General features: G+C 43.4%; 2 protein-coding genes across 9 annotated transcripts in view; one reads left to right on the top strand and one right to left on the bottom strand.

Annotated features, from left to right (window-relative positions):
- The window catches only part of LOC139407819 (angiopoietin-related protein 7), a 28,280-nt gene extending 25,543 nt beyond the window's left edge, over window positions 1-2,737 (top strand). Inside the window, exons 7-8 of the mRNA XM_071151684.1 lie at window positions 278-473; window positions 762-2,737. Coding sequence (XP_071007785.1) covers window positions 278-473; window positions 762-908 — 343 coding nt within the window. The 3' untranslated portion in view covers window positions 909-2,737. The remainder of the gene's footprint in view (window positions 1-277; window positions 474-761) is intronic.
- Window positions 2,738-7,712: 4,975 nt separating this feature from the next.
- Window positions 7,713-27,467, bottom strand: part of LOC139407217 (sorting nexin 9b) — a 32,942-nt gene continuing 13,187 nt past the window's right edge. Inside the window, exons 5-20 of one of the 8 annotated variants that reach the window (XM_071150785.1) lie at window positions 21,914-21,991; window positions 18,547-18,724; window positions 18,062-18,097; window positions 17,348-17,471; window positions 16,969-17,053; window positions 16,693-16,818; window positions 16,373-16,490; window positions 16,070-16,200; window positions 15,831-15,934; window positions 15,638-15,741; window positions 15,475-15,552; window positions 15,272-15,348; window positions 10,348-10,437; window positions 9,948-10,062; window positions 9,658-9,749; window positions 7,713-9,331 (exon numbers count right to left, since the gene is read on the bottom strand). In XM_071150785.1, coding sequence (XP_071006886.1) covers window positions 9,263-9,331; window positions 9,658-9,749; window positions 9,948-10,062; window positions 10,348-10,437; window positions 15,272-15,348; window positions 15,475-15,552; window positions 15,638-15,741; window positions 15,831-15,934; window positions 16,070-16,200; window positions 16,373-16,490; window positions 16,693-16,818; window positions 16,969-17,053; window positions 17,348-17,471; window positions 18,062-18,097; window positions 18,547-18,724; window positions 21,914-21,991 — 1,605 coding nt within the window. In that variant the 3' untranslated portion in view covers window positions 7,713-9,262. Of the gene's footprint in view, window positions 9,332-9,657; window positions 9,750-9,947; window positions 10,063-10,347; window positions 10,438-15,271; window positions 15,349-15,474; window positions 15,553-15,637; window positions 15,742-15,830; window positions 15,935-16,069; window positions 16,201-16,372; window positions 16,491-16,692; window positions 16,819-16,968; window positions 17,057-17,347; window positions 17,472-18,061; window positions 18,098-18,546; window positions 18,725-21,913; window positions 21,992-27,467 lie in introns of all 8 variants that reach the window. The other 7 variants (XM_071150784.1, XM_071150787.1, XM_071150786.1 and 4 more) reach the window with 7 other exon arrangements.

The raw sequence follows: 27,467 nt of genomic DNA, 5'->3' as shown, positions 1-27,467 counted from the left end.
TAATCACATTAAATAAGTAAAATTACTTGTCCAAAGCAAAAAAATAACCAGGGCTTAAACAACAATGGTGAAAACTTGGGAAGACCTTGGGGTTGAGTGGGTTAACATTTTTGCAGAAGTTGGACATTTCAAAATGGTAATTTTCTGCGGATTTTCAATTTTATTTGAATGAAAACACACACTGTTAATGGAATTTGGAATGACCTAGACATTCTCTTTTGGGTGGCATTTTAACTTCTGCTTGTCCGTGTGCGTGTGTGTGTCTCTCTCCATACAGTGTGGATGGGGAGGACAGCCAGTACTGTCTCCATGTGTCTGGGTTCAGTGGGACGACGGAGGACTCATTCAGCTGGTACCATGACAAGCAGGGCTTCAGCACCCCCGACACTGGCAACATCTGTGCTGAGATATCCCACGGAGGCTGGTGGTACAACCAGTGCTTCTACGCCAACCTCAACGGAGTCTACTACAGAGTAACAACCTCACCATACAGACACACACACACACTGCACAATAAATGACCTTGTCAGATAGAATGTGAATGCTATGTGAATGTTTGATAGAGGTATGTGTGTAATGATAATCAAAATAATATTCATAACCAATCAAACAATCAAATGTTTTTTATAATCCCCTTTTTACATCAGCAGTTGTCACAAAGTGCTTGACAGATATTTACAGACCTATAGGTATCTGGTCACCGGTATTCCTCCCTGTTACCACCCTGACCGCTGACTCTGACTGTGTTTGTGACCCCACAGGGAGGCCGGTATTCCCCCAAGGGGAAGAACCCTCTAGGACCAGACGGAATCGTGTGGTATTCCTGGAAGGACTCGGACTACTACTCTCTAAGGAAAGTCAGTATGATGATCCGCCCACGTACCTTCCGCCCACGCATGTCGCCCTGAGAAACCACCGCATGGCCATGACAACCACCCCTGATGACGGTCAGGCTCCATAATGGCTCGTCTGATCTGATGACATCACCACAGATGTACATGCTCCACACAGTGAAATGTGCTGTAAACCTTACTCACCGGTCTGGAGATGGATTTTCAGTGTGTGCACATATTTTTGAATGTGTGTGGATATATTTTTGCATAATGTTTAAATTTGCATATGTGGCCATGCCACCAATAAGCCTGACAGGCACAGGAGGCTGGTGAGGTGAGGACGGCTCATAATAATGTCTGGAATAGAGTGAAAGGAATATTATCAAACACATGGAAACCACATGTTTGATCCCATTCAATTTATTCCGTTCCAACCATTACTGAGTCCATCCTCCCAAATGAAGGTGCCACCAGCCACCTGTGCTCAGTGAGAAGCTCAGTCCTGGATACTGTGGCATGTTGTACTAAAGTCTTCTGACCAATACAGACACAGCAACAGATATTGTCCAGTGAACTCTGAGAAACAAGTATTGAATGGAAGGGGTGGCACACGTCGAGAAGTCCTTTGTGTGTGTGTTGACCTGTCTAGAAGATGGCTGGAGTTACATAGATTCCACAGTCCTGTACTATAATAACATGACTGTGCCAAACTAACAGCCTATTGCTGGAGGGATGAAGGGGAACTTCCCTCCTATAGATCCACAGTCAGGTGGACAATATACTATACAGTACATAAAATGCTATATATTATACCATACATAATATATAGAAGAGAAAGGACACTGTTTAAACTGCAATGTGTGTTAGTCTTTACACTAAGGGCTGAATCCCAACTAGAAAAACACAAAACTCAGATGAATGTAAATATAACGTTCTTACATTTTAGCAGATGCTCTTAACCAGACTGACTTAAAGGAGCAATTAGGGTTAAGTACCTTGCTCACGGGCACAGACAGATTTTTCACCTTGTCGGCTTGGGGATTCAAACCAGCGAACTTTCGGTTATTGGCCCAACACTATTAACCACTAGGCTAACTGCCGCTGTTCTTAAACTGCAGTTAGCGTTCAAACACAAGGAAGTGTGGGTGTTTATGGCCTTGTGTGCAGATTGAGATATTTACCTATTTGTGTGTGTAGAAGAAAGATACACTACATGACCAAAAGTATGTGGACACCTACTTGTCGAACATCTCATTCCAAAATCATGGGCATTAACATGGGAGTTGGTCCCCCCTTTGCTGCTATAACAGCCTCCACTCTTCTGGGAAGGCTTTCCACATTGCTGCAGGGACTTGCTTCCATTCAGCATCAAGAGCATTAGTGAGGAGTGGCACTGGTGTTGGGTGATAAGCAGTCGGCGTTCCAATTCATCCCTAAGGTGTTTAATGGGGTGAAGGTCAGGGATCTGTGCAAGCCAGTCAAGATCTTCCACACCGATTTGCGACAAACCATTTCTGTATGGACCTCGCATTGAACACAGGGGCTTTGTCATGCTGAAACTGGAAAGGGCCTTCCCCAAACTGTTGCCACAAAGTTGGAAGCACAGAATCATATAGAATGTCATTGTATGCTGTAGCGTTAAGATTTCCCTTCACTGGAAGTAACGGGCCTAAACCTAACCATGAAAAACAGCCCCAGACCATTATTCCTCCTCCACCAAACTTTACAGTTGGCACTATGCATTTGGGCAGGTAGCGTTCTCCTGGCATTTGTCAAACCCAGATTCGTCGGACTCCAGCTGACGCTTGGCATGGTGATCTTAGTCTTGTGCAGTGGAAACGCTGGAAACCTGTTTTGAGGCCAACATTTTTACAAAAACAAATACATTTGTTTTTATTTTTTTTGGGGGGGGGGCATGTTACTAATAAAGCCGCATACAAACACGCATACAAACACTTTTTTGTTTTCTTGAGTAAGGCAACTCCAAAACGCAGGTGTTTCAGCCTAGCTCAGTGTTCTGTCACTCATGGGGACACTATGTCACTGCCAAGTCTAATGGTAATGCAACCTTTATTTAACTAGGCAAGTCAGTGAAGAACAAATTCTTATTTACAATGACAGCCTAGGAACAGTGGGTTAACTGCCTTGTTTAGGGGCAGAACAAAATATTTTTACCATGTCAGCTCGGGGATTCGATCCAGCAACCTTACAGTTTCTGTCCCAACACTCTAAACACTAGGCTATCTGCCGCCCCACAAGAACTAGAACATTAGAGCTAGAAAATTCTAGTCCCTTGGGTGCTGCCATAGAGTTACATTACAAGTGCCCATCCAAGAAATATCAAGGTCATTGGCCACAGATAAAATTACATCAAATTAAGTTATATGTACAGCAGCTTTGATTGGACTGATCATGTTTTATTTATTTGTATTTCGCCTTTATTTAACCAGGTAGGCCAGTTGAGAATAAGTTCTCATTTACAACTGCAACCTGGCCAAGATAAAGCAAAGCAGTGCGGCAAATACAACTACACAGAGTTACACATAAACAAACGTACAGTCAATAACACAATAGAACAATCTATGTACAGTGTGTACAAATGTAGAAGAGTAGGGAGGTAGGCAATAAATAGGCCATGGAAGCAAAATAATTACAATTTAGCATTAACACTGGAGTGATAGATGTGCAGATGATGATGTGCAAGTAGAGATACTGGGGTGCAAAAGAGCAAGAGGATAAGTAACAATATGGGGATGAGGTAGTTGGGTGTGCTATTTACAGATTGGCTGTGTACAGGTACAGTGATCGGTAAGCTGCTCTGACAGCTGATGCTTAAAGTTAGAGAGGGAGTTATAAGTCTCCAGCTTCAGTGATTTTTACAATTAGTTACAGTCATTGGTAGCAGAGAACTGGAAGGAAAGGCAGCCAAAGTAAGTGTTGGCTTTGGGGGTGACCAGTGAAATATACCTGCTGGAGCGTGTGCTACCGGTGGGTGTTGCTATGGTGACCAGTGAGCTGAGATAAGGCGGGGCTTTGCCTAGGATAGACTTACAGATGCCCTGGAGCCAGTGGGTTTGGCGACGAATATGTAGTGAGGGCCAGCCAACGAGAGCATACAGGTCGCAGTCGTGGGTAGTATATGGGGTTTTGGTGACAAAACAGATGGCACTGTAATAGACTACATCCAGTTTGCTGAGTAGTGTTGGAGGCTATTTTGTAAATGACATTGCCGAAGTCAAGGATCGGTAGGATGGTCAGTTTTACAATGAGGCAATGATCGCTGAGATCCTGGTTGAAGACAGCAGAGGTGTATTTAGAGGGCAAGTTGGTCAGGATGATATCTAAGAGGGTGCCCATGGTTACGGATTTAGGGTTGTACCTGATAGGTTCCTTGATATATTGGCATCGAGCATAGATTGTAGGACGAGCCGGGGTGTTAAGCATATCCCAGTTTAGGTCACCTAGCAGCACAAGCTCTGAAGATAGATGGGGGGCAATCAATTCACATATGGTGTCCAGGTCACAGCTGGGGGCTGAAGGTGGTCTATAACAAGCTACAACAGTGAGAGACTTGTTTCTGGAAAGGTGGACTTTTAAAAGTAGAAGCCCAAATTGTTTGGGAACAGACCTGGATAGTATAACAGAACTCTGCAGGCACTCGGTTCACCTTGGCAGTTCTATCTTGTCGGAAAATGTTGCAGTTGGGGATGGAAATGTCAGGATTTTTGGTGGCCTTCCTAAACCAGGATTCAGACATGGCTAGGACATCTGGGTTGGCGGAGTGTGCTAAAGCAGTGAATAAAACAAACTTAGGGAGAAGGCTTCTGATGTTAACATGCATGAAACCAAGGCTTTTATAGTTACAGAAGTCAACAAATGAGAGCACATGGGGAATGGGAGTGGAGCTAGGTGCTGCAGCGCCTGGGTTAACCTCTATATCACCAGAGGAACAGAGGAGGAGTAGGATAAGGGTACGGATAAAGGCTATAAGAACTGGTTGTCTAGTACGTCCAGAACAGAGAGTAAAAGGAGCAGATTTCTGGGCGCAGAATAATAGATTCAAGGAATAATGTACAGATAAGGGTATGGTAGGATATCAATACAGTGGAGGTAAACCTAGGCATTGAGTGGCGATGAGAGAGGTTTTGTCTCTCGAGGCACCATTTAAGCCAGGTGAGGTCACCACATGAGTGGGGAGTGGAACAAAAGGGCTAGCTAAGGCATATTGAGCAGGGCTGGAGGCTCTACATCGAAATAACACAATAATCACTAGCCAAAACAGCAATGGACAAGACATATTGACATTAGGGAGAGGCATGAGTGATCATAGCGTCCAGTGAGTAGCTAGGCGAGCTGGAGACACGGCGATTCAGACAGCTAGCGGGCCGGAGCTAGCAGAAGGGCCTTCGGTTGACGTCGCGATGGAAGAGCCTGTTGAGATCCCCTCGGAAGGTTACGTCGGCACATCAGTTGTGATGGATCGTTGGCACTCCGTGTCGGCAGTAAAAGGGTCCAGGCCAATTGGCAAAATAGGTATTGTAACCCAAGAAATTGGCTGATGGACCTCTTCAGCTAGCCAGGAGATGGGCCTAGCTCGAGGCTAGCTCCAAGCCAACTGGTGCTTGCTTCCGGACAGAGACGTTAGCCAGGAGTAGACACTCGGATAGCAGCTAGCTAGCTGCGATGATCCGGTGTAAAGGTTCAGAGCTTGTGGTAGGAATCCAGAGATGTGGTAGAGAAAAAGCAGTCCAATATGTTCTGGGTTGATATCGCGCTGTGCAGACTGGCAGGAATTGACTGGGCTGTCAACATCATACTTTCAAAATCTTAGCTAGCAGTCATCATCATGAATCAAGTCGACAATCTACTGGCAAATCCTATTTAATTATTGTCATATTAAGAGAAATAATGAAGAGAAATGATAGATTAAACGAATTGGTGCTCATCGGCCATAAACATTACACAAGAAGTTAGAAATCCCAAATTCAACAATGAGTGGTTTGGAAGGAATCAGTGACAGTGGCTAACTGCAAGCTTTGCAAACCAATCACTAGCCTGCTATTCGGTGGAATGGCTGTGTGGTCCCAAATCTGGGATTAAGGGCTTTTTTCCAAGTTTAAAATGATAAACATTCACATGGCCATGCTGTCAATGAAACATAATTTGTGCCGCGGTCTAAACAACTTAACTTGGAACTGCGAAAACAACTGGGAAGTCGGGAATAAATGCATTGGAAAATACATTTTGAACGGTCATCCAACTCGGAACTGTAAATCTGGTCTCTTTCTACAGCTACGACCCGAAGATCAATGATGTCATCACGATTTTACCTTGTTTCCCCCCCCCCAGAGTTCCCAGTTGTTTTGAAAGCACCATAAATCCAGAGAATGACAGACTTTGATGACAAAATAAGCCCATGAAGGACGCGCCACCTTCCTGTTCAAGTGAGCACAGCACAACAAGGGGAGTCCAAAAATGTATTGTATGCTCCTGCATAAATTATGTAATATGCCAGGTAGATATGCATACTGTAGCTAAGAAAGTAATACTAAGTGTATGTTGTGCAGTAAGATGTTAGTAGCCCATGTGCCTCACCCTAATAATTTGGTCCATATACCCCTCTTAATTTTGCCTACTGTTCTGACTTGGTGGTGTACATGTAGCATTTAACCTGTTTTAGAGAACTGTAATAATCAAATATTGTAAGAGCTTTCATTGTCTGCTTATATGCCCTCTTTATTTATCCTACAGTTCTTCTGAATTGGTGTACAGGGAGAACACTATAAGAACGGCCCATGTTCTGAATTGTGGCGCTGTACATTTCAATAGTGCAAAACAAAGTTATATTGACTACGTTCGTCCTACTGTAGCTCGCTCAATGTCTTAATCGAAATTACAGATTGCCTCATCTGCTTGTCGTCACCTTATACCATAGTTTGTACATCTCAATTGTCAGTAGACACCACATTTGTTTTAGCAAGTCAGCCATATCAGCTATGTTTTTTATGTTTTTCTTGTGTGCGTGCGGCTGCTCAGTCATAGAAACCCATTTCATGAAGCTCCCGATGAACAGTTCTTGTGCCGACCTTGCTTCCAGAGGCAGTTTGGAACTCGGTAGTGAGTGTTGCAACAGAGGACAGACAGTTTGTATGCACTACAGCACTCGGTGGTCCCATTCTGTGAGCTTGTATGGCCTACCACTTCACATCTGAGCCGTTGTTGCTCTTAGACATTTCCACTTCACAATAACAGCACTTACAGTAGACCGGGGCAGCTCTAGCAGTGCAGAAATTTGACAACCTGACTTGTTAGAAAGGTGGCATCCTATGATGGTGCCACATTGAAAGTCACTAAGCTCTTCAGTAAGGCCATTCTACTGCCAATGTTTGTTTATGGAGATTCCATGGCTGTGTAGTCGATTTTGTACACCCGTCTGCAACGAGTGTGGCTGAAACAGCCACATCCACACATTTTAAGAGATGTCCACATACTTCTGTATATATAGCGTATTTAACTCTTTATAGAGTGAAATATTTAACTCTTTCTGGGTGTAGAGAGAGACCCAGCTCAGCTGCACCTGATTTCAGTCAGAGCTGGGTGCAGGCAGAGTACAGGGTGAAAGACCTCTTTCATTCCACCCTCATAATCAGCACAAACACACTCTTTGACGCTCCGCTCTGCTTATAGACCAACTCATTTTCATTCCTATCCATCTCCACAGAATTTTCAGACGGGGCCTGCTGTGTGTGTATATGAGTGTGTGTGGGTGGGTGTCGTCCCAAATACACAAGTCCGGCAGAACAAGACATGACTCACACTCACTCCCACAAACACACTCACTCCCACAAACACACTCAAAGAAATGCAAACGTGTACATGGAGAGTACAAATCATTTTTATTAAATCAAACTCAATTTCTCCTCTTTCTGGGTGACAACGTATCGCAAATATTTCTATACATAAAATAATACCTCAACAACCAAAAAGCACATGCATCAGATAGAATATAGATGTATTTGTATTTATGTGACGAGAATAGAAAGAGTGAGATTAAATAATGATTGAAGATTGCACTGCGGTATTAAGTGGAGTGAGGCAGAGAAGAGCTGTCATAGACACCCGGATAAAGGCATGGCTGTGTCCCAATTGTCTTAACACATTTCCTTACTAACCACTGCTATGTAAGGATTTGATAGGTGAAAGCAATATTGTGAAACCGCTCAGCTGTTTTTGAAGGAAAGAAAACAAGAGAGCAATTTACGAGTATTGGGACCCAGCCACCATGTTTGGCACTGGCTTTGGGAGAAGCATTGGCTCGCTGATGTGTGGCTTCCATGGACGAGGAGTAGGCTCCCATTGCATAACCTCTAACATTCCCCATCAGGATTTGTCCTTCCAGAAGGGAGAAAAGCAGAACTCCATGTTTTTGGAAAGATGTGAATAGTAAAAAAAAAAAAAAAAAAATGAGGCAGGGGGGAATTAGCGAAGCATGCAGTTCTATTTTCTACAGAACGTCAACAAGGCACAGTGGCAGGAAAGGGTCGAGCTTCCTGTTAGAGATCGAGGAAGTGAGTGAAGGAAGAGGCGGGGCACTGCCAGCAGTGTTCAGACACACTCACAAGCAAGGGGCGTGGTGACACACTCTCTCTCATATCTGCTGGAACTTAACTGACAAGGCATAATGCAACATCTCTACTTTGAACTGTGAGTGTGTTTCAATCACTTAAAAAAATCAAACACAATTTCTGTTGAAATGCGGTGATTAAAAAATGCTGTGATGCCGGGGTAAGGTCCAAAAGATGACCAGGGGATAATAAAGAACCATGGAGCAAAAAACAACATCCACAAAGGCGTGCTTGGTCATGGGAGAGATCCATAACGCATCCACCCAAACATTACCAGAGAACCAAGGTAGGGAACTGTAGTTTTACTATAATGTGGAACTGAGGAAGTCAGTTCCACATGACTAGCCCATGGATTCAGTCAAACAAGGAAATGCAAACAGTATCCTCTTTGCCAGGGGAAGAGAGCTGCTCTTTGACCTCTGCATTTTGAGTGAATCACTGAGGCAGTGAGGGCAATACTTATGTTCAATGAGGGCCTGAATGTTTGTCATGTTACCCTGACCTGAGACACAGGAAGAAGTCAGTGTTGTTTCCTGTGGGACTGGGCTGTTTGGTGCTGCATGTGGCACCCACTGTGCATCAGGCACTGCTGCAATCCACCCATCTGGGTTTCGACTGTCTACACCTCTTCCTAAACAGTTCCTAGACTGTTTAAAACAGATTACATTAGCATCATTAGCTAACGACTGCAGGAAATGAAATTGCACTGAGCGCAAAGGGAAAAAGCAACAGAGTGAGAAATAGAAAAAGAGAGATCTCTTGGGTGTTAAGCTGTTTCTTGCATTTCTGTCTTAGGAGGCAGGTTTACATGGTGGTGAATTGTGAATGAATTGTGGTGAATTGACTGTGTGCTTGCTTCAGCTTCTCAGCAATCTGCCCAAACCAGGAATAAAGAGAAAAATCCCATTGAAAGCCATGTGTTGAATGCCTAAATAAAAATATTCATCAGATTGAAGCATTGTTGATGGACTACTATTTGTATGTACAGATGCATCTATTCATAGCAGTCCCTCTCATAGCAGACCTTGTGACCAGGGTCAGAGACAATTGCATTTGAGCATGTGGAAATGACCCATTCATTAATATAATTTCAATGCTAGCAATACTCATTTGCTTTAGATCCACTGTCATTCAGGCAAAGAACTCATAGGTTTTCTATTTGAGAAGAAGTTACTGACATTTTAAAATTGTGTTCTTACCGTCTCGTAGAACTTCACTTGCTCCTCCAGGTACAGCTGCATCACCCTGTTGTAGTCGTAGATACGGTTGCTATGGAAGTGGTTCATCTCAGCTGTGGGCGGGGGGAAAACAGGAAATTCACTATCACGTGATAGATGATGGAACCATCTCTTTATACGCCATAGGCTTACAGTACTTTGTGCTAGCACATTTAACCATTGCTAACACATTTAGCATTAGACCAGTAGCCTTACCTTGTAGTGCATATGACATGGTGCTAACACGTTTAGCATTAGACCAGTAGCCTTACCTTGTAGTGCATATGACATGGTGCTAACACGTTTAGCCATGGTCACTTTGTCTTGAGGGGTGATCTTGCTAGCTGCCACCAGCCGGTCTCCCTCCTTCACCTTCTCTATGGCCGCCTAACAGTGAAAAGACAGAGCAGTCTTCAGCTTTACACAAAATCCTAGGGATTCAACTTTACAGCTATACTGGATTAAACAGGGATCTACATTAATAGCAAAGACACTGTAGGTCCTAACCAAAATAAAATGGTTTTGTTCTTTTAGCAATGTTATTTTCATATGGTTGTTATTCTCTCGCTCTCTCTCCTCTGCCCTAGGCTCAGTATCATGTGAATACCAGTTTCTCTCTCCCTCTCTCTCTCCCTCTCTCCCTCCCTCCCTCCCTCCCGCGTAGGAGCCTACCTTGTGTACTCCAATGGTGTCAGGGAAACATCCCAGAAGGCCTTTGTACTCATTGTTGTTCTCCATGAGGAAGTGCAGGTCTTTCCTGGGCTACAGAGAGAGAACATGGACAATTAGATATCAAATCACACACACAGCCGCACAACCCAATATCCCCTGCAAACAGCGCAAAAGCCAATTCACATTCCACTTTTGGTACTGAGCCAGAAAAGCCAATGAACAAATGAGTACAATAATACAACTGTGACATCATCAGAAAGAAACGTAGTAGCAATGTCTCAAATAGCAAAAAACAGGAAACCACTTAAAAACGATAGAAATATGACCAAAAACAGAGACAATAAAGGACCATGTAGGGAAAACAACATCCACAAAGGCGTGCTTGGTCATGGAAGAGATCCATAACACATCCATCCAAACATTACCAGAGAACCAAGGTAGGGAACTGTAGGTTTACTATAATGTGGAACTGACACACACACACACACACATATATATATGTATATATAGACAGCACTGTGTCTGAGTGCTAGTAACTACCCAGGATTGGAACTACACAGCTAATGATTGGTGGAGGTCAAAAAGAAGTCAAACAGAGTCTGGACCAAGGACAGAAACCTCTGGACTGGAGCAACACATGCTTACCAGATGAGTCCTCCATGTCGACGCTGCTGCGACAACATCAAAAACAGGGTGGGGCTTTGATTTCATTACAAACCACACTACACCGTCATGGATATAAAGATAACTGATATTCAAACATTATGTTCAACTGAACTGTCAGAGGAACGTAGAGAACATATTTTGCTCTGGTGGCCTTAAATTTAGTGCTGGTGGCCTTAAATTAATGTCATGGAGTAATCATACAAGTCTTGACCTCTTCCCTTCAGATAACACACACCTCACACACAGGATGCTTAGTGAAAGGGTCAGAAGAAGGTCAGAACAAGGATATAAAACAGACACTGAGGTCACAGGAAACGCACGCAGACATCCAGGAAGTGACATCAGACAGGAGCAGCTTGGGGCGATGAAGAAAAAAGAGAGACCAAAGGAACGGGAATAGAGCACAAGGCCTTTGGGGCTAAAGGAAGTACACAGAGCAACAGGAAGTTGCCCCCACTCGCCCAAAGCTGCCCCTCAAAGTAGACTAGCATACATTCCCTCAAAGGCTTATTTTGGATTCCAAGACCTCAACAACTGAGACAAAAAAAAAACAAGGCTACATCTGACGTATAGCACACATTGCCTTTCAAATACTAATACACACATTTACAGCCCTTGAGCAACTACACTCTCAACAGGAGACTCTTCAGCAGCCTCTGAGTGGAATAATCTGTCTGTGTTAAAACTATTCCCACTCTGAGTAGCATTAAAAGGAAGGTGAAATCCTAGTTAATGGATACTGTGCTTGTGTGAGCAATCCCTCCTAGTTCCTTTGTGTATAGTGTGTAAACTGGATGTTTTTGTGTTCTTTTGATTAAGTAACCAAATTGGCCTGCCAATTTAGATGTATCTTTTTTTATCGTGCCACATTATGCCAAACACTATCATGAAAGAGGACCACAATGGAAATAAGTCACAGACATTTGTGCTTTTTTGTCTTCATCCTCAATGATTCTTAATCAATTTAATAATTTTGTATGCATATTGTTGGATTCTAGCTCGAAATATACTTTTACTATACTAAAACATGTTGATACTTTACATGTACAAGGAATGTATATGTTGGGGTCAATGAAGGGTGGATAGGAATCTGGTGTATGTCCTAAGGAGGGAGGTAAAAGGGCAACAGTGTAGTTAGTCTCTGTTAGGGCAGGCCAGCTGCGAAACTAGAGGAGCGTGGAATTCGGCTCGAGGTTAAGTCAACAGATGAAGTGAGAAGAAACCTCTGGGAGGGGGGCCAGAGGGGCCCACCACAACAGTCCTATCTCACACACACACTTCCACACCCACCAAGGTTCTAACATCAGGAAGGACCATGACTACACCAGTGAGAGAAACCAATTAAGTTCCTGCCTGGCGACAGAGATGTATTGGCTATTTAGACGTGTAAGGAGTTGACCCTGCCTAGTAGGAGGTTATAAATATATGTGCTTGTGTAATCATGCTTTGTCTTTGCAGGTGTAAAAACATTTCTCATAAGAAACTAGCTCCCTGGTACACAGAAAATACCCGAGCTCTGAAGCAAGCTTCCATAAAATTGGAATGGAAATGGCGCCACACCAAACTGGAAGTCTTCCGACTAGCTTGGAAAGACAGTACCGTGCAGTACCGAAGAGCCCTTACTGCTGCTCGATCATCCTATTTTTCTAACTTAATTGAGAAAAATAAGAACAATCCGAAATTCCTTTTTGATACTGTCGCAAAGCTAACTAAAAAGCAGCATTCCCCAAGAGAGGATGGCTTTCACTTTAGCAATGATAAATTCAGGAACTTCTTTGAGGAAAAGATCATGATTATTGGAAAGCAAATTACGGACTCCTCTTTAAATCTGCGTATTCCTTCAAAGCTCAGTTGTCCTGAGTCTGCACAACTCTGCCAGGACCTAGGATCAAGAGAGACGCTCAAGTGTTTTAGTACTATATCTCTTGACACACTGATGAAAATAATCATGGCCTCTAAACCTTCAAGCTGCATACTGGACCCTATTCCAACTAAACTACTGAAAGAGCTGCTTCCTGTGCTTGGCCCTCCTGGTAAATGACCTTTTAATGGCATCAGACCGAGGCTCTGCATCTGTCCTCGTGCGTTCGGTGTTCCTCAAGGTTCCGTTTTAGGACCACTATTGTTTTCACTATATATTTTACCTCTTGGGGATGTCATTCAAAAAAATAATGTTAACTTTCACTGCTATGCGGATGACACACAGCTGTACATTTCAATGAAACATGGTGAAGCCCCAAAATTGCCCTCGCTAGAAGCATGTGTTTCAGACATAAGGAAGTGGATGGCTGAAACTTTCTACTTTTAAACTTGGTCAAAACAGAGATGCTTGTTCTAGGTCCCAAGAAACAAAGAGATCTTCTGTTGAATCTGACAATTAATCTTAATGGTTGTACATTCGTCTCAAATAAAACTGCGAAGGACCTCGGCGTTACTCTGGACCCTGATGTCTCTTTTGAAGAACATATCAAGACCATTTCAAGGACAGCTTTTTTCCATCTCCGTAACATTGCAAAAATCAGAAACTTTCTGTCCAAAAATGATGCAGAAAAATTAATCCATGCTTTTGTCACTTCTAGGTTAGACTACTGCAATGCTCTACTTTCCGGCTACCCGGATAAAGCACTAAATAAACTTCAGTTAGTGCTAAATACGGCTGCTAGAATCCTGACTAGAACCAAAAAATGTGATCATATTACTCCAGTGCTAGCCTCCCTACACTGGCTTCCTGTCAAAGCAAGGGCTGATTTCAAGGTTTTACTGCTAACCTACAAAGCATTACATGGGCTTGCTCCTACCTATCTCTCTGATTTGGTCCTGCCGTACATACCTACACGTACGCTACGGTCACAAGACGCAGGCCTCCTAATTGTCCCTAGAATTTCTAAGCAAACAGCTGGAGGCAGGGCTTTCTCCTATAGAGCTCCATTTTTATGGAACGGTCTGCCTACCCATGTCAGAGACGCAAACTCGGTTTCAACCTTTAAGTCTTTACTGAAGACTCATCTCTTCAGTGGGTCATATGATTGAGTGTAGTCTGGCCCAGGAGTGGGAAGGTGAACGGAAAGGCTCTGGAGCAACGAACCGCCCTTGCTGTCTCTGCCTGGCCGGTTCTCCTCTTTCCACTGGGATTCTCTGCTTCTAACCCTATTACAGGGGCTGAGTCACTGGCTTACTGGGGCTCTCTCATACCGTCCCTGGGAGGGGTGCGTCACCTGAGTGGGTTGAGTCACTGATGTGGTCATCCTGTCTGGGTTGGCGCCCCCCCCTTGGGTTGTGCCGTGGCGGAGATCTTTGTGGGCTATACTCAGCCTTGTCTCAGGATGGTAAGTTGGTGGTTGAAGATATCCCTCTAGTGGTGTGGGGGCTGTGCTTTGGCAAAGTGGGTGGGGTTATATCCTTCCTGTTTGGCCCTGTCCGGGGGTGTCATCGGATGGGGCCACAGTGTCTCCTGACCCCTCCTGTCTCAGCCTTCAGTATTTATGCTGCATTAGTTTATGTGTCGGGGGGCTAGGGTCAGTTTGTTATATCTGGAGTACTTCTCCTGTTCTATTCGGTGTCCTGTGTGAATTTAAGTGTGCTCTCTCTAATTCTCTCTTTCTTTCTCTCTCTCGGAAGACCTGAGCCCTAGGACCATGCCTCAGGACTACCTGACATGATGACTCCTTGCTGTCCCCAGTCCACCTGGCCGTGCTGTTGCTCCAGTTTCAACTGTTCTGCCTTATTATTATTGGACCATGCTGGTAATTTATGAACATTTGAACATCTTGGCCATGTTCTTTTATAATCTCCACCCGGCACAGCCAGAAGAGGACTGGCCACCCCTCATAGCCTGGTTCCTCTCTAGGTTTCTTCCTAGGTTTTGGCCTTTCTAGGGAGTTTTTCCTAGCCACCGTGCTTCTACACCTGCATTGCTTGCTGTTTGGGGTTTTAGGCTGGGTTTCTTTACAGCACTTTGAGATATCAGCTGATGTACGAAGGGCTATATAAATAAATTTGATTTGATTTTGATTTGTGTATGACCCAGTGGGTGAATAAACTTGGTTTGAGATTTTTCCTAGTCATCCGTTTGAGTTTTTACTCTGTTTGTTCAGAACCTAACAGTATCTTGTTTTTAAATAATCAAATAAAATAACATGGAAATTCAATTCTGACACTGAAAATAACCACACATTCTGATAATTTCTTTTAACCCAGAGGAGATACAGGGTTAAGAGAGAGATCTTCAGGTTATGACACGTCTGTACTGGTACTGTACCTGCTCAGCCACCATCTGAGCTATCTCCTCATAGGTCTTTCCTGCTGAAGTCATGGCATCGGTGAGGGTGGCCTCTCCTGCAGATACAAGAACCTGTTTTTTTTACATTACACGCAACAACACTTACATTGAACAAACTAAAACATACAGAGATCCATATATATCCCATTTAGTGGGGTAAATGTCTGTCCAAGCAGGCCTACCTTGGTATCCACTGCTGGTGAAGACAGACGAGAGGTTCTGGAAGGCCTTGCCAATCCTCTGGTACTCTTTGGGCAAAGCTGAGGACACACACAGATTCGGTCATGTGTTATAACTATGTAGTCTGCATAGCTGCTGTGTAGTGTTTATGTAGTGCATACATACGTCCTGTGCATCTCTTCCAGTGCTCCTGGCCCACTGTGAGTAGATCCTTCACACCATCATCCATAGCTTTGGTGAAACGACTGAACTGATCACACTTCTGCTCCCTGTTACGCAATGGAAACAAATGAAGAAAACCACCCCATAGCATTTCATATTGTGTATGTCTGCTGCAGAGTGGTGTGATGTCACTCACACTTCGATGGGGTCCAGGTCGGGGGCTTCAGGCTCTATGGAGGAGAAGATCATCACTCCCACATCCTCGTCTTTCTCTGCTTTTCTCTTCCCTGTTTTCCAGTCCTGCAACACACAGTGCTCAATAGCCAATCCTCAGTGTCACTACCAGTCCTGTACAGTCAGAGCTCCATGTCCAGTCTGATACTGCACCCCTCTGCTGTTCCTGGGGGAGGAAGATGAGGAAGACTCCTACTGTACCTTCTCGTCCTTGTAGGTCAGGAAGAGTTGGAAGACGTCACTGTTGGAGACCACAGGGTGCCGACACATCCTGGTCATCCAGCCCTGCAACCTCTCCATCCTCATCTTGATAAACTCCTCCTCAAAACGCCCTGGCAGAGAGGGAGGGAGAAAGGGAGGGAGAGCAGATATAAGCGGTGTGCATTGAAAGGAGCACCCCAGGCTCCACATATACCTTCATACATTAAGTGAACTCCTCTCCTATAGGATAGACAGAGGGTTTCTCAGTGGAGAAGAGGAGAGGTTAGCAGGTCAGTCTCTCACCTGTGACCTGCTTGTCCGGTAGAGAGGGGATGGGGATGGCTGAACCGAACTTGTCCAGTAGCCTCTCATACAGCCAATCAAAGTGCTTGTATCGGTGATTGACAGGTCTGTTTGTGGTCTGCAAACCAATCACACAAAGTTAACATGCACTATAATGCCAATGGGTTGGCATAATATTGGCTTTCGGCAACTGCAGCTTTTATCTGAGACAGCTCGTTATATCAGGCATTTGGACAATGTATCTGTCCCTAGAAATGATCGAGCCAGAAACATTAATGACCATTCACATTGATACTAGTAGTGGTCCCACAGACACTTACGTTGGGTATGACATGGTACTCGATGTAGCTCTTCAGGCCGTACATCTTGGTGCCCTTCTTAGGGTCGGCTACGACACAGTCCAGCTGAGCCTCTGGATAGGACCACACTGGACCAACCTCCCCCATCTGAGACGGAGCAGAGACAACCCTACTAAATCCTACAAGATAAATCCTACAGCAATTTGAAAAGACTACAGTACAAAAAATTGCTAAACAACACAGCCAACCACACTCCATTCAATGTCCAGTACTGATGACGGTCCTCCACCAACTCACATAGATGGTTATCTTCTCCTTTCCCTTGGGTGGTTGCTTGCAGAGGAGGAACAGCTCAGGACCAGACTTGGAGAACCCGGGGAACCTGCTCAAAGAGGAACACACAGGGGTAAAGGTCAGGGGTTAAGTGTCAGTGGTTAGGTAGAAAGGGACACTTGACAGTCTGGAAATCCAACGGCAATGGTTTAACAGAGTTGGGCCAACTATCCTCCGCCAAACGTCTCAGATTCTAAACCGCAAACGAAGATGGCCAAACTCTGTATATTGACTCAATGTTTATGTTTACCGTGGGTAAAATCTGGGTAAAAGTGGTCTTTAGGTCATGGCTAGTGTTTGTGGATTCAGTGTGATGGTTTGGAGTAGTAGTCAGCTGTCTTACTTGTTGAGGGAGATCTTCATGGAGGAGCCAGTAGCCCCTCCTCTCTGGATGGCCCCTCCATCTCCAGACTCGGAGTTCGACTTCACATCATCCCACTCATCATCCCACTCATCGTCCTCCGCTCCTACCCACACACACACACACACACCCTTAGTAACCAAATACATGGAAGAGAGATCATACAGCATAAAAAGCCTAAAACCGAGATCAGAGAACATGCACTAGACCAGTGGGTTTCAAACTTCTCCTCGAGGACCCCCAGACGTTCTTATTCCAGAGCTAGCACACCTGATTCCAATCACTAATCATTAAGCCCTTGATTAGAGAATTAGGTGAGCTACTTAAGGGAAAATCTTGGGTGCCCGATGAGAGGTTTGAAGACCACTGCACTACACTACCCCGTGCTATGTTTTGAGAGAAAAATTGTAAATATACTGTACAGTATGTATCCAAACATAAACAACAAACCTATTATATCAGTCTAGATAATCAGTTAGATATATCCTCAAAACCAACCAATTAAGTGTTAAGCTATAAATACTGTGAATAGCTTTCTTGAGAGAAAATACACACAATGCAAACACATGCCTGCAATAGAGAAAATAATGTACATTTACTGGTTATACACATGCCAGACATTTTCTTAAAACAAGAAACAGTCAACACTCGCACAAACAGGGAAACCCTCCCAGCAGGCAATGCATGGTGGGATACCTGACCAGTCAATAAGGTAGGGATATGGATAGATATCTTTGGAAGGAAAAAGAAGAGGCACTTTGTTATTTCGTTCATTCAGTCAGTCACGTCTTAATTCAGAATATAGTTTAAAACGGGAAGTGAAAAACGAAAGCCAACAAAAACTCTGCAAAGGCAAGTGATCTCATAACTATCGATGACAACACCGTCCCCTGTTTAAGACCACACCTAGAAAATGCATTGCAAAACACCACCTTCATGTATGCCAAAGGCTATATTCTTAAAACCCAAAACATAGATATTAACAATGGATAAAGTTCCTAAAAAGAGATATAACAAGGGGGAAAAAATCATTTCTGGAGACATCTTTCTGCAAGTCTTTTGCCAGAAACTTGCTAAAGTAGGTCTTCCATACAGTATTACGAGCAAATTATTACCAAAGTGTTGAGGTCCATAAAGGGGCCCTCATTGCCCTTTAGTTCCTCTAGAACAGTGACTCTTACCTGGGCCCTGGTAGGCCTGAGGATGGCTCTGTGCTGTGGAGCCCCAGGGGTCAGGGGCAGCACTATTGCCTGTAATGGTGCCTGTAATGGTGCCCTCTGGCTGGGCCGCCCAGTTGTTGGAGGAACCTCCCGTGGTGTCCTGGTTCCATACCGACCACGGGTCTTTACCGTTACTCGCCTAGAGGAGCGAGAGAGAGGAGAGAGAAAAATAGGTAGGGGGTAGAGGACAGCCTTTTTAACAATCAACCAATACTGGTTTTAAATGACTTGTCAGGGAAAGAAATGACAGGGTATATAACTTGACTTGATAGAAATTTGAATATACAGTGGGGCAAAAAAGTATTTAGTCAGCCACCAATTGTGCAAGTTCTCCCACTTAAAAAGATGAGAGGCCTGTAATTTTCATCATAGGTACACTTCAACTATGACAGACAAAAGGAGAAGAACAAAAATCCAGAAAATCACATTGTAGGATTTTTAATGAATTTATTTGCAAATTATGGTGGAAAATAAGTATTTGGTCAATACTTTGATATATACCCTTTGTTGGCAATGACAGAGGTCAAACGTTTTCTTTAAGTCTTCACAAGGTTTTCACAGACTGTTGCTGGTATTTTGGCCATTCCTCCATGCAGATCTCCTCTAGAGCAGTGATGTTTTGGGGCTGTTGCTGGGCAACACGGACTTTCAACTCCCTCCAAAGATTTTCTATGGGGTTGAAATCTGGAGACTGGCTAGGCCACTCCAGGACCTTGAAATGCTTCTTACGAAGCCACTCCTTCGTTGCCCGGGCGGTGTGTTTGGGATCATTGTCATGCTGAAAGACCCAGCCACGTTTTATCTTCAATGCCCTTGCTGATGGAAGGAGGTTTTCACTCAAAATCTCATGATACATGGCCCCATTCATTCTTTCCTTTACACGGATCAGTCGTCCTGGTCCCTTTGCAGAAAAACAGCCCCAAAGCATGATGTTTCCACCTCCATGCTTCACAGTAGGTATGGTGTTCTTTGGATGCAACTCAGCATTCTTTGTCCTCCAAACACGACGAGTTGAGTTTTTACCAAAAAGTTATATTTTGGTTTCATCTGACCATATGACATTCTCCCAATCTTGTTCTGGATCATCCAAATGCTCTCTAGCAAATTTCAGACGGGCCTGGACATGTACTGGCTTAAGCAGGGGGACACATCTGGCACTGCAGGATTTGAGTCCCTGGCGGCGTAGTGTGTTACTGATGGTAGGCTTTGTTACTTTGGTCCCAGCTCTCTGCAGGTCATTCACTAGGTCCCCCCGTGTGGTTCTGGGATTTTTGCTCACCGTTCTTGTGATCATTTTGACCCCACGGGGTGAGATCTTGCGTGGAGCCCCAGATCGAGGGAGATTATCAGTGGTCTTGTACGTCTTCCATTTCCTAATAATTGCTCCCACAGTTGATTTCTTCAAACCAAGCTGCTTACCTATTGCAGATTCAGTCTTCCCAGCCTGGTGCAGGTCTACAATTTTGTTTCTGGTGTCCTTTTGACAGCTCTTTGGTCTTGGCCATAGTGGAGTTTGGAGTGTGACTGTTTGAGGTTGTGGACAGGTGTCTTTTATACTGATAACAAGTTTAAACAGGTGCCAAGTGGAGGACAAAGGAGCCTCTTAAAGAAGACGTTACAGGTCTGTGAGAGCCAGAAATCTTGCTTGTTTGTAGGTGACCAAATACTTATTTTCCACCATAATTTGCAAATAAATTCATTAAAAATCCTACAATGTGATTTTCTGGATTTTGTTTTCTCATTTTGTCTGTCATAGTTGAAGTGTACCTATGATGAAAATTACAGGCCTCTCATCTTTTTAAGTGGGAGAACTTGCACAATTGGTGGCTGACTAAATACTTATTTGCCCCACTAAGACTGCTTGAGAAAAATGGACATAAAACATGAAACAAGGAAGAAAAGATGGTGTTCTCACTCCAACCCTTACCTGGCAGACTCCCTCCCCACACATCCCACTCAAAATACAGAGTCAGGCAACACTCACATGTGACTGTGTGTTGAATGGTATGGAAGTTGAACCCTGGACTTGCAGGTACAGCGTGTTTCCTCAAGTCACACAAAATTATGCAAAAACGTCTCTCGCGCACAATGCCACTCTCACGCTTATCTAAATAATTGAGAAATTCATGCCTCGTATTCAAGTCCAGCATTGTGACGCACTGCACTGTACCATTCAGATCATGCCAAGGCACGGCAGGATGCAGCACGTCACAGTAAGCATTTCTCCCAGTCATTTCCATGGCTGGAGGACTACATGTGGTGAAGGACAACACAAGCAGAACAGACACACATCTCATGCGTTCTACAGTCATTCATTCACTGAGACTATAGAAGAATTTTGCATCAAGACAATCGACAGGATAACTGCATGCCATGTGTATGGGGCAGACGTTGGCCATGCCGCAAGCATGTGTGTGTAGATCAGGGCTGTTCCTGGAGCGCTACCCTTCTCTAGGTTTTCACCCCAACCCCAGTTGTAACTGACCTGATTCATCTCATCAACCAGCGAATTATTAGCGCTAGATTAGGGTTGGAGCGAAAAACCTACAGGATGGTAGCGCTCCAGGAACAGGCTTGGAGAGCCCTGTGTGGATGTGTGTGTGTATGTGTGCACGTTTGGATAGGAAGTTGCTGACCAAACATCTCCATCATAGGCTACTTACAGTAAGCCACAAAACAAACAGAGGGAGAGAGAGTACATTAGAGGACCACAGTGGTGGGGAACACAGGCTCATAGCAGCTGTAGTGTGTTACCACAGAACAAACTGCAGGAGTTTTGACTTATTCTTCTGAATTGTCCAACAATTTGTTTACAACATATAAAAACAATGGTAAAATTGAGACAAATGATTGCTGGCTCTTGCCTGGTGGGAGAGCTTGTTCACTGATCACTGTAATAATTGATTGGTTATAGGGAACCGTGAATGTTGAGATCATTCGTTTGGTGTTTAGTGCTGGTAATAAGAAACATTGATCCATAGCGGTGCATGTTGTATCAGAGATGTGCTGATCAATTTCATTCATCTGTGATGGGATGTGTGTCTGGAGGTGTAGGGAGTCGGTAGGCTTGATTCGGCCTCTGATTTGGATGTTCCAGTTAACAGTTACCCTTATCAACTGGCTCCAGGTCAGTTGCAGTTTGATGGACAGAAAGTAAGTGGACCCTGGTTTAGGGAGTGGGGTGTAGGAGAGGGTGGGGGGTGGTACAATGTAAGATCATGCTCTTGCAGGCTGAGCTGGGGGTGTGGGTGGGGTTGCAGGGGGGTGGGGTGGGATTTGAGATGGGAGGTGGGGGACGGGGCCCTGACCACCGCTCGGTGCTGGTTACCTCGTCAGGGGAAGAGGAGGAAGGGGGGGCCTGGGTGTCGGGGGTGTCCGGCTGAGGACTACAGGCCCCAACATCCACCTTGAGGGGAGAGAAGGTGACATCATCACAAAGCGCCTGCGAGTGAAGAGTAACCTGGGCAACGCGGACCCCAAGCAGGGGCCACAGTGAAGTAGGAATATTTGATGAGAGACAGTAATTTGGTGTTCTGTTGTTGACTCCCCTCTAACTTATAATAGGGGTACCATGTCTTCACAATTGTATAGCTATCCCATTTTCCAAGAAAAATAAATAGCTTGCATCTAGCATACAGTGCCTTGTAAAAGTATTCAGACCCCTTGGATTCCTCTTGGATTTATTGTGTTACGTAGTGGGATTAAAAGGGATTTAATTGTCATATTTTGTCAATAATATACACAAAATACTCTGTAATGACAAAGTGGATAAGTAAAAAAACATTCTTCTGAATACAAAATGTAATAACTAAAATATAGTTGTTGCATAAGTGTTCGATCCCTTTGTTTTAGGCAAGCCTAAATTAGTTCAGGAGTCAAATTTGTCTTAACAAATCACATAAAAAGTTACATGGATTCACTTTGCGTGAAATAATAGGTTTGGTAGATGGGTAACAAATAGGGCTGTTGCCGACAACAACATAAAAACATTTTGTTTTTTTAATTGTTGACCGGAAGTAGTCTGTTCTTTCAAACAATCGATTGGTCGAAATTTTAAAACATGTATTTTTTGCATATATAGACACACCCAATGTTCCCTCTAAGCTGCATGCGTGTGCACAGTAGCCCAAGACTGCCACGCAGCTCCTCCGGGACTGCCGCGCAGAAATACCAGCCCACAGAGAGAAGCACAAGATTAAACTTCACTTTCTAGAGCAGTGGTCACCAACAGGTCGATCGCGATTGACTGGTCGATCTCCAAGGCATTTCTAGTCGATCGCCAAACATTTCTGTAAAAAAAACAACGATAAAGCCTTGTTTTCCTCTTTTTTTTGTATTAGTCTCAGGCTGTTGGCGATAGATGCACCCGATTTAGCTTCCCTGCGCCAGGTAGGCGAACTGTTGCCATTTTGAACCATTTAATGTGTCTGAAGGTACAAACTCAGCCTTTCCAGCGGGCCAGAGAGCATATCAAGTGCACTATATGGCCAAGATTGCTCAGATGACCGTGTCTACAGTAACGTAACAGGCATAAAATAAATCTACAGTAAAATTGATACTGTGATATTTCAAAACGTTTAAAACCATGACAGGAGAGAGACTGTCAATGAATACATCAAAGAGCTGCTGTTTGTAGGAGTTCATGTTCTTACTCAGCACTGTCAACACTTTGTATTCAACACTTTTATAAACCATAAAATGCGCATTCTTCCTATTTCCACTCAGCGCTACAACAAGCACTGCAGCAGTAATGAGTAGGAAAGTGTATCTATAGGATTGCATTATTATTATTAGTGGCTTGGGTCTTTTTTTAATATCGAGGAATATTTAACTTTCTCTGTTCATAGGAGTAACAACATGAATCTGTGGATGAGGCAGAAATAATGCGGTGCGACTCAAGTTTCGCCATTAGCTGGAAGACAGTGTGACTTTTTGGTCAGTGGAGGAAAGGAAGAGCGGAGGGGTGTTGAGAAGTGGACCCTCAGTCTGCTGCTCTCTCCCTCTGCTGAGACTGACCATCAGATAAAGTCAAATAAAAAATAAAAAGCGAATTAATTAAATGCTTACTCAGCTGTGCTTCACAAGTAATACAACATCAAATCTATTACTGGTGTGATCATATTCACTTTTCAAATGTTCTTACGTTACAGCCTTATTCTAAAATTGATTGAATAAAGCATTTTCCACCAAGATGCTCGGCCAAATGGAGTTTGCCAAAAGGCACCAAAAGGACTCTTGAACAATGAGAAACAAGATTCTCTGTTCAGATGAAACCAAGATTGAACTATTTGGCCTCAATAACAAGCATCACATTACAGCCAGGCACTGCTCATCACCTGGCCAAAACCATCCCTATGGTGAAGCACGGTGGTGGCAGCATCATGCTGTGGGGATGTTTTTCAGCGGCAGGGAGTGGGAGATTAGTCAGGATCGAGAAAGCTGAAAGGAGCTAAGTACTGAGAGATCCTTGATGAAAACCTGCTCCAGGACGCTCAGGACCTCAGACTGCGGAGAAGGATCATCTTCCAAAAGGACAATGACCCTAAGCACACAGCCAAGACAATGCAGGAGTGGCTTCGGGACAAGTCTCTGAATGTCCTTGAGTGGGCCAGTCAGAGCCCGGACTTGAACCCGATCTAACATCTCTGGAGAGACCTGCAAATAGCTGTGTAGCAATGCTCCCCATCCAACCTGACAGAGCTTGAGAGGATCTGTAGAGACGAATGGGAGTAAAAGTGATACTTCAGTTTAATTTGCAAACATTTCTAAAAACCTGTTTCTGCTTTGTCATTATGGGGTATTGTGTGTCGATTGTTTTTTTCCCTCACCAATTGAATCCACTTTAGAATAAGGCAGTAATGTAACAAAATGTGGAAAAAGTGAATACTTTCTGAATGCACTGCACATGGATCTGTACCATTTACTTTGAACTGGACTGTGTTTACAGCATGAGTGGTCGTGAGTTGATGCGCTTGTTTTGAGATCAAAGTGAGAGCTGCATGTAGCCACGTGTGCACAGTTTGTTCATATCCTTTGCTAGTTACTGAGTTATTAGCCCAGTTATAGATCACTTGTAGTCAGCAATAGGGGAGTGATTGCTTCCTACAAGAGCACAAAATATGTACATTTCTAGACATCTTTGAAAAGCGAGTAAGGTAAAGAGCTTTTTTTGTCATAAACAGGTAGTGTTGTATTTTGAGACAGTCTTGAATAAGCTAAGAAACCAATAGGTAGAGGGTAGCATAATGTGTCTGATTCTCTGTAATAACGATATGGGAATAATAATGCATTTTATTTTGTAAAGTGGTTTCTTGCATCCCACAACACTTTCAGTCACCTTGTCTGAAGGACAAGTGGATTAACAGGTTCATGTCAAGCCCTGCATGCTTTTTTCTTCTTCTCCAAAAGCCTCATGGAATGTAGGCCTACACTGAACACCACACAGTGGCTGCTAATGTAGGCTGAATGATTTCCATGTTAAAATGTTATGGGATGCATTTTCTCCATTGATTTTGATGCTATGCCACTCTGGTAGGCCTACATCATGATGAAATAGCCATAGCCACTGTTAAAACTGTAACTTAAAGCGGGTACAGACTCGGTGTTCACAGTAAACGCGCACTGGAATTTGAACAGAATTTGAACAACTTCAAGTTTGCACTCGGCATACCTGAAATTTGCTCAGTGCCGGAAAACAATTGAGGGAACATTGGGCACACCTGGGGTTGTGGTGGTCACAAAATTTGGTCAGCCGGTGATTGTCAAGCAAATAACTGTCAGTCTCACGGTAATTGACCGTTAATTAACATAAACACATTTAGCATCTTCTGGCTTTCACACATAGCCTACAAGCCATTTTAAAAAGTACAATAAATCCATGTAATATAGCCTACACCTACACAATAAATCCATTATTTATTTTAGACAGTTCTAAAGAAGCATGATATGAAGAAAATGTAGACTATTTCAGAAGAAAAGAATAGCATACTCTGAGTTGTCCTTATGTTAGGTCCTGATGTGGGCTACACTAGTTCATTTAGCAGACAAGATTTGCTTATAATTCCGTGGCATTATTTTATAGTATGAAGAATACAATTGAACAAAGTTGAATAAAATATAAATATTTTCTCCAAACGATTTGAGGGAGTGCGCACATGCGCCTATTCTGTGTTAAGAAAAAAATAGGTACTCCTATATGCTGAATATAGAGTTATTAATGTAACTTTAGTTGTTCTACAAACGTTGGGCTATATATATGATTAGACGAATGATGATTTGAAAAAAGTTGCTTGAAAAGGCATGAGCTCGGCTTTGTTTTTTTTGCGCAGGCTTTTTGTGCAGGCTGTACACACCACAATAGTCTCTCATTCACAATTTGACAAGCACATGATAATGCCTCGAATTTCACAGTGGCATCTCCTTTGTGGCCGTAATGCATCCTAAAAAATCCATGCCTTTTGTGGCTCGGAGTGCTGCGTTGCGCTCTTCTCCATGAGTGTGCGGCGCAATCTGAAGCGCCTCTCACTCACATGGCTTTCAGCCACTTGATCAGGTCTTTCTTACAGGCTTACAAGTGAAGACAGACACATCCGGGACGCAACTGCGCACGTCCTTTTCCAATTCCGAGGTGCATATTGAAGATAATAGAATAACTTTTCGTCAGCCAAAAAGACGAGTAGGCCTAACAAACGGCAAAAGCACTAGCCTATGTCAATGTACTATCCCCCATAGCACAAAAGTCGACCTATTCTATTTTGTGCGATAAATAAATATTTCAAACATAGTCTTAGACAGTTGTGGGATGCGATAGATCCCACATTAATATAACCACTAGCATTAAAAAAATCATTTTTAAGCAATGAGGCTGACGTAACAGATCAGAATGTTTAGCTTAAAATGTTGATAAACTATTAGGCTATTTCTTCACATTAACAGCGCAGCAATGCACACATACATGGTAGTAGGCTATAGGTGCAAATGTGCCATTAGCGGGGAAAAAACATTATCAAGAGTGACCACAAAATGCAATTATGCATGTATTTATTTTATTATAAAAAGGTGCATTTTTATGCTGAAAATTATCTTCCCCAAACTTGAAACTCACACGTTAGGCTCTACACCCCTTGTAAAGCAGATGAATGTGCATCACTTTAAGAAGTTATTTGGCCAGCCACTTTAGTTGTGATACAAACTTTTAAAACATATAGGCCTATGGGCTAGGCTACATGAGGTTTGCGACTATGATTAGAAAAAGTCATTGCTTCTTATGCTAGGCATCATTTACAAGTGATAATATATCATATCAGTAATAGGCTAATATTGTCACCCATCAGACTATTCTTGATTTAATATTGTCTTTACATATACTAAATAATACATGTGTGACATTTGTTTTGATATAGAATAGACCATTATCACACACAGGGGCAGCGGGATTTTCTATAACATTTGCATTGATGTCAAAGTGATTAGAGGGACAATAGAGTGCTGAGTACCAGGCAGTTAGCAAGTTTGAAGGGCTACTAATGACCACCAGCAGCATCAGAGCTTGGAGAAGCCTAATTACCATGACTGAATGGTCATGTGGAATTTGACTGCCTTCATGACTTGTGACCGCCGGTGTGGCGGTAATAGTCACCGCAACAGCCCTAGACACACCCTTTGTGTTTTAATAAAATCAACTATAAATTCACATTGAGCTTGTCTGATGCTTTAAGCCCACTGTTTGATGAAATAAGACACAAATGACTAAAGAGGGAGCCCGAGATTAAGATTAAGATTTTTGACCATCCTCTTCCCACTCCTACTGGCTTTTGCAGATTCTGCCATGACTGCAATCTTTCTCATGTGGAATGCCAATTTAATCTTACCATTTACTACCA

The sequence above is a fragment of the Oncorhynchus clarkii genome, chromosome 4 (genome assembly GCF_045791955.1).
Source record: "Oncorhynchus clarkii lewisi isolate Uvic-CL-2024 chromosome 4, UVic_Ocla_1.0, whole genome shotgun sequence".
Classification (NCBI taxonomy): domain Eukaryota; kingdom Metazoa; phylum Chordata; class Actinopteri; order Salmoniformes; family Salmonidae; genus Oncorhynchus; species Oncorhynchus clarkii.
This window is presented reverse-complemented; position numbering and strand designations above follow the sequence as displayed.